General features: G+C 39.4%; 1 protein-coding gene across 2 annotated transcripts in view; it reads left to right on the top strand.

Annotated features, from left to right (window-relative positions):
• The window catches only part of REEP3 (receptor accessory protein 3), a 96,710-nt gene extending 86,488 nt beyond the window's left edge, over window positions 1–10,222 (top strand). Inside the window, exons 7-8 of one of the 2 annotated variants that reach the window (XM_082720128.1) lie at window positions 5,943–6,088; window positions 6,789–10,222. In XM_082720128.1, the coding sequence (XP_082576254.1) occupies window positions 5,943–6,088; window positions 6,789–6,845 (203 nt within the window). In that variant the 3' untranslated portion in view covers window positions 6,846–10,222. Of the gene's footprint in view, window positions 1–5,942; window positions 6,098–6,788 lie in introns of both variants that reach the window. The other variant, XM_082720127.1, reaches the window with a different exon arrangement.
• The last annotated feature ends 1,437 nt before the right edge of the window (window positions 10,223–11,659 follow it).

Genomic DNA, 11,659 nt, shown 5'->3' on the forward strand with positions numbered 1-11,659 from the left:
TCTTCCAAGAGAAGTGGCAGGAATCAGGCAGCAGCACTTCTGCTTAAGGGCAGTTCTATGAGATAAATACATACACACATCCTGGAGATCTAGGGAAGAGGAGGGGCACCTGGCTGGCTCAGGAGCGTGGGACTCGACTCTTGATCTTGGGATCGTGAGTTCAAGCTCCATGTTGGACATGGAGATAACCTTAAAAAAATACCAAAAAAATCTAAGGGAAGAGGAGAAAAGTGTCAGAATTTATGGTCATGTTTTAAAATCACCACAGCAAGCATGTTGGGAAACAAACACTCTCAAACACTTTTTATGAGGCTTAAGTGGAATGATCCTTTTTGATGACAATCTGGCAATAACTATCAAAATTTATTCCCTTTAACTCAGCAAGAAACTTCTAGGACTTACGTCATAAAGAAACAATCAAACAAGTGTTCAAAGTTGTGTGTCTAAGAATGTCCATCTCATTGTTTATAGTAACAAAATACTGGAACAAACCAAATACCTAAAAAAAAAAAATGGTTAAGCAGAAGTGTGGTTTATTAGCCATGAAAATTCATACATTCAGTCCATACTTGCTGACATGAAAACATCCAGATCGTGGGGAAATAAATAATAGCAATAAAACAAAGTGCTGTAGAGATACAATACATAGATGAAATGCATTAATAAATTGGAATTACTTTTCAAATGTGTATGCATAGGAAAGAGTTTGCAAGGGTATTGCTGAAATATCAACAGTGTTCAGTTCTGAGTATGGGACTTCAGTGATTTTTTTTTTTTAATCAACCTATTTTTAAAACGAGAAAGAACAGTACTCTTCCTTTTGAAAAATATTTAAGATACTCATTTTTTAAAAAGATTTTATCTATTTATTTGAGAGAGAGAGACGGCACCTGAGCAAGCAGAAAGGCAGAGAGAGAGAGAGAAGCAGATTCCTTGGTGAGCAGGGAGCCTGACATGAGGCTCGATCCCAGGACCCCAGGATCATGATCTGAGCTGAAAGCAGACATTTCACCAACTGAACCACCCAGGCGCCCTGATACTCATTTTTTTTTTTTTTTAATGTCATGAATTATTTTTTTATTCATTTACTTCCAGAATTCCTCAAGAAAAAATAGTAATTTTTTCAGGGTGTAATTGCATCTACATTACAAAGTCTGTGTACTGGTTCATGTGATCAGTAAATTTACCTCAGATGCTCTGCTTGTTCCCACAAGCAAACTCAAATATCTGGAAATTTGAGTCCAATTTGAAAACTCATAGTGGCCAGCTCTGAGTGGTTTGAGGTTAAGTGGTCAAGAGAAGTCCTACTTTGATGGTGATTTAAGTTTGCATGTTGTCACTAAAGCACAAATGCTTCTTTGTAAGAAAATGGACACCTTGAACATGGTGTTCACATTCCCTGAAAGAAGATCACATTGTAATAAGTGGGAATATTTTATCTGCAAAGATACTGCTGCATCCGTATCAGTTAAAAACAGCCCAATATTCAGTTTCAATAGCAGTAAATAAAGAAATAAAACACATATTTTTTGTTTTGCTTTAGGTGCTTTACATATTTATTTACTCCTTAAGATGACTACACAGTTTAAGTATTTCATCTTTATTTATTTATTTTTATTTTTTTAAAGATTTTATTCATTTTACAGAGCACCAGCAGGGGCAGAGGTAGAAGCAGACTCCCCACTGACCAAACAGACCCCACTCCCCCTATGTGGGGCTCTATTCCAGGACCCTGGGATCATGATCTGAGCTGAAGGCGGATAGACACTTAACCAGCTGAGCCATCCAGATGCCCCTAATCTTTATTTTTTAAATAGTTTTTTAAAGATTCTAATCATTTACTTGAGAGAGTATGAGCAAGAGAGCACAAACAGGGGGAGTAGCAGAGGGAGAAGCAGGCTCCCTGCTGAGCAGGGAGCCTGACATGGGGCTTGATTCCAGGACCCCAGGATCATGGCCTGAGCAAAAGGCAGACGTTCAACCAACTGAGCCACCCAGGTGCCCCATTTTTTTTAGTTAATTAAACTGAGGCAGAAGGAGATTAAAATACCTGTCAGGGTCTAATAACTACATAGTCAGTGACAGAAATGAGGTGTCCAAGGTTCTCTTTCTCACTTATAAAAGGGCTACACTTTGTGGTACAGTTGGGCTGGAACTAGGAATTCAGTAATTTGAGCAGGTAACAACTTTAGCACTGCTTTAGTCAAAGATGGCAAACAGGTATCTTGCCTGCTCCCTGCTCTAGTGCCCACGGTGGCAGCCGTTGCTGAAGGACTTGGGTACTTTCTTTGGTACTTTCCCACTCTGGCTCACAGGCCCCCTCAATATAATGCTCCTGATAGCTCAATTGGGTCAGAGTTGACATTCATCAGCTCTCATCTGTTTCACCTCCTTACCATACAAGAAAGCAAAGGCCTGGAGAGGCCTGGGTCTCACCGCTAAAAGGTGGTCAAGTACGCCCGTCTTCTAACATAGGTCTTCTTCCGGGTCAAACTTTTTGTGATTTTTGCACTTAGGTTAATATGCAGAACCCGCTTAAAGCAGTGGATTGCTAAGTACTGGATTAATGTTGGCTTTTATTATTACCGTAAGGGGAAGAATCTTAAAATATACCAGCTCTCAGATGGAGCTGTGGAAATACCAGCTTAGTTTCCTAAAGTGGAGACAGAGCCCAGGGTCATACAGCCTTGGGTCCCTGGTCACTACTCTTGCGCATGAGGACCCTGTCCAGTGTAGATCAGTGATCCTCAGAAACACTTTGAATGGCACCAGCAGCCTCACTTTGCCCCGGCTTGTCAGTCCCATCAAGCACTCCGCCGCCCCGCCGAATCCCTGCTGTGGGATGCCACCCAGTTCTGGACTTCCCTCATAGTCTCGCCTCTCCCCGCTGCTCCCAACACTTCTAAATGCTTGGACAACTTTGATTAACATTTCCAGCACTCACAGCAGAGTGTTCATTCATACTCATTTCCAGGTTTGTAAGTGGAATAGAAGATGCACATTTTAGTGAGGTATTTGACTTGACCCCTCTCTTTTTGATGCACGGTTTGGTTGAGTAAATTGCCAAGTTAAACTTGTCAATTCCATCTTCTAATAGAGCCCCAGTTTGGCTACTGTCTCTTTCTTTGCTCCTTGGACCCCGTCATTTCTGACCTGCCATACTGCAGTAACCTCCCTGCTTCCAGCTTTTATCTACTTCTGATTCATTCCCCAAAGTGTAAAAAGAATCTTTGATGGGGCGCCTGCGTGGCTCAGTGGATTAAAGCCTCTGCCTTCGGCTCCGGTCAGATCCCAGGGTCCTGGGATCGAGCCCCACATCGGACTCTCTGCTCAGCAGGGAGCCTGCTTCCTCCTCTCTCTGACTGCCTCTCTGCCTACTTGTAATCTCTGTCTGTCAAATAAATAAATAAAATCTTTAAAAAAAAAAAAAAGAATCTTTGAAAGACCCCAGATGTCATCATGTTATCCTTCTGCTTGAAATGCTTCAGTGGCCCTCCATATTTGCTCTCTGATGAGGTCCAAACTCAGTAGCTCCCCTGCCTTGTTCTCCCATTCCATCATGTGCTAGTTGTACAGAATCATGAGCCTTCAGAGGTTAGCCACCACCTCCTACAAGAAGTCCTCTCTCTCCCCGAATGCCCCCGAGGCTGAGTTGATTATCTCACTGTGGGCTCGCATAGTACCTCATCCTTATCTTGGATTTACAGCATCTGTTGCAATAATGCCCATTCAAGTCTGGTTCCCCTATTGGACTGTAAGTTTCTTTGGGTAAAAAATGACAGTTGTGTCTTTTCGATCATTGTTTCCCAATAATTTAGCGCACTGCCCTAGAATTTTTTTTTAATACTTGTGGAACAGCAAATCAATCCATCAATTTCTCTGAAACCATAATTAGGGAGCTAACGAGATTTGTTACCTGAAATTAGGAAACAAAGAAAGGATAAGCTATATTTATAATCTTCTTTTGAATGAAGGTCCAATTCCTAATCATATTCATAAAGTGAGGGGCAAAATAACAAGGGTCATGTTTGTTGATCTATAGTCTTATGCTTCATCTGTGACCTTAGAGAACTTTCTGGTCACAGTTGCTTCCTTTCTCTTTCCTTGATTCCTCATTCTGTATTTTACCTTAGTTTTACTGGGATCAGGAATATTGTGGAAGCAATAGCAATAGAGAAGAATCTAGAAATGGCAACCTAAAAATAATTTTCTGTCTTATTTTCCCCAATTATAAAAATAATACTAAAAAAAATTTTACATCACCTAAAAGCCCACTCTCAGGAGCTCTAATGGTTTCATTGTTGTTTTTCCTGTTTCTGTATGTACATTTTTTCCCCAGGTAATACTGTATTATGAGCTTCCTGCCTGGACCACTGACTCAGTCCCTCCCAGGGCCATGCTAACCTTAACAGCAAACAGCTGCCCCCCACCCCACACCCCACCATGGCCCCCAGCAGGTGCTCTCCCTTCTACCTAGAACACAATTCCCTGGACTGAGTCAGGAGAACAAAAGATCTTGGCCTAAATTATGACTGATTCTACTCCCAAATCCTTCCTAATTTTTAGCCCAGAAGTCTGGCGGCATAAAATTATACTTGTATAATGTACAATTAAAGGTGTGTATCTTATTATGAGACTAAGAAGCTTATTCACAACTCTTCATGGTTTGTTTCATGAGTCTGAAGTTATTCGTGGCCTGGGAGAGCCGATTAATAAACGTTTACTATGTCTTCTCTTCACGTGCAAGGAGTCCATCCCTTGGCCCCTCCTGAACCTGGGAAAACTCCTTTTTTCCTTCACCTGAGGGTTTAGATATTCATGTGCCTTATCCTTAGTGAAGGAGAATTTGAAAGTTAATGGGGCCTTGTAACCTAACCTCCCCCTTGTCTTTCTGACTGATGTGTATCTTGCTACCACTCTGCTTGCTATAGATTTGGGCCCCTGTATTGCTCCATCCAGGCGGTGGCTCTCAAAAATGCAGGCCCTGAGTGGCATCAGCGTCACCTGGGGGCTTGTGGGAGACAGAGATCCTCAGCCCCACCCTCCTCCCAGCAGTCTTTGTATTAGCAAGGGCTCCAGATGACTCCGCATGTGTGCTAATCAGTCTATACTAATAAACTCTACTGAGCTTGAGAACCGAGGCTTCAGATCTCTGAATCCCAGCACGGGAATGCTGTCAGACTTCCTGACAATAACCAGCCTGACTACCTGGATGTTTGCGGATTGGCCAATGTTCAGTCTTCTGAGCGATGCAGAGCAGCCTGTTAGCATGCCCGCACAGCTTCATGCTGACCTTCCCGAGGCTGGCTGTTTGCTTTGACTAACATCTGTCATCACAGCCCATGGTGATTCCAGTTACTGTAGCCTGTCCAGCTGGGTTGTATCTCAGCAGCGGCAACAGTGTTGGTTTAACATCTCCATCACCAGCCCCCAGTGAACATCTCGCCCCAGGTTCCAGCCCCTTGGGGTATTATTTGTCTCCTTACATTTACCCTCCCATTCACAATCTCCACGAAAGTTTTGTCACTTGGTGGGCAGGAGGCCTTCATTTCTCATGAAAGTCAAAGGCACAAATGACAAACTCGGTAAAACACAAGATTGCTTAGATTGTCTAGAGCTCATAAAGAGATCTGTCTCAGCATATACCTGCTTATACCCTCTGAGTTTCGAACAAGGTGTTAACCTACTCAGAACTAAATTATTTTGAGTTGTTCTGAAAAGCGCATAGTAAAAATGGGAATGGTCGGGGGAAACTTGTATCAGCTTCATCTAGAATAGTGCGCAGGGCAGAGACTGAGGATCCGGGGCAGGGAGCACTTTCCAGATGAGAAAGGGAGGGGAGTGAGGGGGCGACTACAAACCAGGCAAAGACGTGCACTCGGACGGATGGACGGACGGAGCGCTGTCCTCTCAAAACATGCTGGTCTTGACGCCTCGTTTAGGTTATGGAATTCCACTGAAGGACGGAGATGAGAAAACCGATGAAGAAGCGGAGCGGCCGTATTCAGATGATGAGATGTTAACGCACAAAGGGCTGCGAAGATCGCAAAGCATGAAATCTGTGAAAACCGTGAAGGGCCGCAAAGAGGTTAGTCAGGTACAGAGCTGTCTTCCTAACGGTTCCCTTTAAAGGCTTTCCCTGTTGCGTTATCACTCAGGATACATACAGGATACACTCAGGATCCATAAAGGAAGGACAGAGGGGGAGATCGGCAGTTACACTGAAAATTCTCTGGTCAGATCGGATACATTAGGATCTCCGGAAATTTACAAAATGCTCAATCCCTGCTTCCCCTGTGAGTAGAAAATGGTATTCTCACAGAGCGAGTCCTGCGGTGGTCATGCCAGCCCTACACACTGGTGAAGAGAGCAGCTAACAAAAATAGCTACCTACTTCTGCTTTGAACCAACCGCGCATGGGGATGGGCTAGAAGTTTATCCATAATAATACATTGTCTTTGTGTCCAGAAAGTGGAGGAGGAATCCAGTCTGTGGCCTCTGATCATTGTGAACCATTGGCAGACCAGGCAAAGCAGAACTAACTACAGTTAGTGTTTGTATTGGTTATCATTGGTGATAGCCTACAGCGTCTACGCAATGTAGTGTCCCCTCCATTTTTGAGGACATCAGCAGTGAGGTCTTCTGAGTATAGAGGCACACTTCTAGGATAACAGATTATACCTATTAGAAAAGTTAAACAATTATTACTATGATCCTGATCTGTTCAGTTCTCCCAAAGTTCGAAAGTCATCATCTGATTTGTAATCACGACACATTTCTCTCTTCAGGTGCGATATGGATCCCTAAAATACAGAGTGAAGAAGAGACCACAGGTGTATTTTTAGTCATCTGCACTTAAAGAATCCCAAGACAAGTTACACTAATACATTGACTTTTTTGCTAACGTTATTCATTCAGGATTTACACATTAAAATAATACTTTAAATTGTGGTGGTGATAGGGTTTATTTTCATCAATTTAAATAGCTTTTATTTCTTTCACCATTACTTCCATGTCCTGACTACTAAAGGTAGTTATGGAAAGCTTATTTATGTGTATGTATATATATCTCAGAAGTAATAGAAAATTGTGTTATCTGTTTTCAAAGTCCTCAACAACACTGAGTGCCTGGGATGTTAAGATGAAACACAAGCCCACAGAATACTTGAAAAGAGTCCTTTTATGGTTTAAGATACATCAGCCTTTGTGCTATTGTATTTGTGTTTACCTCTGTTTATATTCTGTCTATCACATGAGGATAGCAATTAAATAGGCCTCTGATCCAGCAGTGATAGGACAAGGGCATAATGTAAGATACAACGTGTTTTGTGTATTCTTTAAATTTTTACTCTTTAATACTTTCTGGTTTTTCCACCATTGACTGAAAGTTTTCGAAACAAATATTTGAAAGCCAGGTTTCCACATAGCACTTTTATTCCTAACTAGTTTTGCACACTTGAAAATTGTTTACTTATTTGCAACTGTATGTTTAAGTTTTATTGACACTGTCTTTATTTTTATTTGTCACATCCCGACATGTCACATCTATGCCTTGAATTTTGTCATCTCTTTCCCTGTGGGTTTCATTTAAGTTCATTAGATTCTAATAATATGAAAATACAGCTCATTGTTAACTTGAACTATTTTTAACTGTCTAATCCTCTGTAGGTAAGAAACTGTTTTAAACATCAGCCAGTTTTCCATACATCATAGTTGAACTCAGCATGTTCTTGTTAACACTGGTTACATTTTCAGCATTTAAAAATAGTTTTTGTGAAACAGGGTCCTGAAGGTATCCAGCAGTTGGTCCACTCACATGCCTAGCACTGATATGTGCTGCTGATTCATAAATCTGTATTGACTAGCATCACTTAAATCTCCCATCTCCTGGCTGAGTTCATTTCCTGAAGATAGGTGCCAATGCAAAATACAGATGTTAATCTTACGTACTAGAAGCTACTAGAATAGATATTAGAAAAATGTTTTTTAATCCATGAGATTTTGAATTACGGAACACAGAGGCTTTTTTAGGTGGAATTGATAAAGTATGCATTATGAAGTCTCTATTTCTGGTGGTGGTTTTAGTGATCAGTAGTCAGATTCGTACAGTTAATTCAGGTAATTGATTTGACTGTTCTGTTTGTCAAAAAGAAAAAACCAATGAGTGAGATTTGTGAGATCTTTTACTTTTCTACCTTTTTAAGAAGTGAAACCAGCTGGCAATGTATATTCAGGGCCTCCTCAGAGTGTTGGCAGAGAACAGAATGTTTATTTAGGAGTACGTTAGTTTAATTAATACACTGCTCTTGATACAAGTCTTAAAACATTTTCTGGACTATCTCACATTCTTGATATATAACATCAAGAAAAAATTCGCTCAACTTCTTTTCTCCAAAAGTTTAATTCTATGACTATCTTCATCTGCTTTACCTTGACTAATTTGTAGCCTTTGGGTTTCTAGAAAAATTCTCTTATTTGTGTTCAAAATTGCTAGGAATTCGGATTATAAACTCTTGGAAGAGAGTTTTACATACATTGCCTAGTACCAGACTTAATACAAATGCTACACCGTGTTTGTCTTTCCTGCCCAAAGGCAGTGTCATGTCAAGTAGCCTGACACGGTCATGTAAGTGACTCTACATGAAAACATTACCTGTGTGGGCTGCTCTGCTCCATTTTATCTTTTCTAAGTCAGATCTGAGTATTAAACCTATTCCTTAATTAAACTAAATTCATAAGTACTGTTCCAAATTAGAGACATTATTTATCCCTCTACACTTCTACAAACAAGACACTACCGGTCGCAAAGGGGTAATGCATGTCCTTTTTCAGCACATCTCCTCGCACAGTGCCTCCTCTGATCTGTTCCTATTATAGCCTTAGACGCAGCGGATGTCACTTTGCTATTCCATCATTTCCTTTCTCCTTTTTTTTTACATTTCTGAAATTTTGCTGCTTTTCTCTTGTGTGTGTTTTAGCATGCCCTTTCCTTGGAACTTATTATGAGAAGCTTATAAACCTTTGTCTCTTTTAAAGTGGAACAGGTCATTTTTGGTTCTCTGCTTGAGTCCACTGCTTTTAAAAGAGGTAAATTTCTCTCTCGACCATAGTGCCTTGTTTCCCCACCACCACCGTTTGGTGAAGGGGCATCAGATGCTGCACAAGCCTATATAAGGCGCTATTATGGTAGCTGTTAAAATTTATGCAGAAATTGTACCCGGTGTTTTATCTTATTATATATTCATTCAACTTGTGCATTAATATTAACTATATCCCGAGTTTGTTTGGAAGTGACAGTTGATCTGTTCTTTCGTTTACCGTGTTTTTTTCTGGGATAAAAAACAAGCCAGAAGAACGTGTCATTGGTAAGTAATTAATTATGTAAACCCATTTAGGTCCCACACAAGATTCCCTCCACACAATTCACTATATGTATGTGGATTTGGCTAGAAAGTGGTAACTGCCAGCATTACTGATTATAAATACTTGACTACACAGATCAATGGAACAAAATTATTAAAGTGTTTTCAGGGAATTGAATCCATATGTCACCACCAAAGATTCCTACAGTGTTATAAAATATGTAAATATTCCAAATTTCTGTAAAACAGTGGTTAGATAAATATGTCTTCTTTCATTTCCTTTTTTGAAATAACATAGTTTGAGCTTCTGTAATACTTGAACTTTTGTGTTGTTAAAAATAATCCAAAGCTATCTTCTATTAAATATCAGTAATTTGTTTGTTTAATTGGAGTGAACTGAATTTTCATTTTGATTTTCTTTTGTCACTAAAATTAAGGAGTTAATATGTATTGACAAGCAATTCCCTACATGTTCCTATAGGCTGATTCATTTCCAAAGCAATTAAGCAATTTTGAGATCATTGTTTCTATGATATGCAGTGTATATCTCTTAGTAAATATCATTTAAGAGTAAAACTTTCTGAAAGAAAAATATAACTTTTTCTTCTAAATGGTTAAGATTTAATCTTCTAGTAGTATCCTACAGATTTGTTGTATATTAACTTTTTAAAAATTGAACATGAATTAACATTTTCTCCTAACACCTCTTAAATCTGTGTACTTTCATAGTTAAAAGAAAGCAGTTTTGTAATTTTTTAAACTCTTTGTAAAGGCTCTCTTCAGGCCTAGTATGGGGATAATTTTACAAATGTGTTTTTTGAAAACTTTAATATAAAATAAACTCATTTTATTAGTGACAACTTGTATGGTTTTGTGTGTGTCAGAGTACCTATGTTTGGTTCCATAAATTTTTGTTATTTATCAGGGACTATGTATCTAATATTATGTACATATTACATGTTACATAATAGATAACCTGCACATGCTTAAGATTCTAAATCACAGAGCAAATCATTAAAAAAATCATATACATTCTGGAATGGTCATAGAATTATAAAAGAAACACTGAATTGTTAAATTTGGTTGTTGGAATGGGAAGATACAAAAAAAAAAAAAAAAATTAATACAGAAACCCTAGCCATCAATTTGTATTGGTTAGCTGTTTCAGACATAAAATATAACACAAAATTCAGATTTATGTATCCTGGAAATGTTCTGGGGTTCCATCTGTTTTAAAGTCAGACGTCTGTCTGCCTCACATTTAAGCTTTAGAGAGAAATCCTATGTTTAAAAAGGTTCTTTTTTGTGTTACTTCATTATGCTATATAATGTGTTAAAGTATTTCCAAATGGAGTTATGTTTTCATCTTTATTAGGAGGTATATCCTTGTGATGATCCAAAGAAGTTAGAAACTTAAAAATTCAAAAAGAGGGTGCCTGGGTGGCTCAGTGGGTTAAGCCACTGCCTTCGGCTCAGGTCATGATTCATGATCTCAGGTCCTGGGATCGAGTCACACAGCGGGCTCTCTGCTCAGCAGGGGGCTTGCTTCCTCCTCTCTCTCTGCCTGCCTCTCTGCCTACTTGTGATCTCTGTCAAATAAATAAATAAAATATTTAAGAAAAAAAAATTTCAAAAAGACACAATGGATATATGAACAGCAGCATTTTCCCCAGTATTTTATTCTCCCTTTAAGTGGTTAACTGTTCTGAAGAAAGAGATTCATGGAACAAAAATCATGTCTCAGAGACCAATCCATTGTTCGTGGAAAACATCCCCCCCCCCCCTTTTACCTCTCCCATCAATATTCTAGCCTTGAAACACTCGTTGGGGTCTGGGTTTGGTAGTATTCTTTAAATTGCTTTTTATAAGATAAAGCTTTGAACTGAAATTTTAAAGCACAAGATTGATCATTGGCTATATGTGCAGGATACTAAGACTGCTCGGCAGAAGCAGGAAAATCGCCAAGTTTAGCCTTAGCTTTTCTGGCAATCCCAGATTAAAGGCAAAAGAGGAGGAAAAAAGGAAAACATGGTATTTTGGCATTGTGTGCAAATCAGAGTAGCATCCATTTTTTTCATGTAGAAATACTCCTCGAGTACCTGCTGTGTGGAGCAGCACTACCGTGTTTTTGCACAACGCCTGGATCCAAGTTGGGTAGCATAACAATTTAAGAGAAATAATTCTCGCTTTTTAAAAACCAAATGTTTGAATTATTTGAGGATGATTTATGCTGGGTTTTCTTGTAGGTTATCAAATAATTTATTTGGTTTCTCTCAGAGCAGGTTTTTGTTTGCTTA

Source organism: Mustela nivalis (genome assembly GCF_964662115.1).
Source record: "Mustela nivalis genome assembly, chromosome: 2".
In the NCBI taxonomy this organism is placed as follows: Eukaryota; Metazoa; Chordata; class Mammalia; order Carnivora; family Mustelidae; genus Mustela; species Mustela nivalis.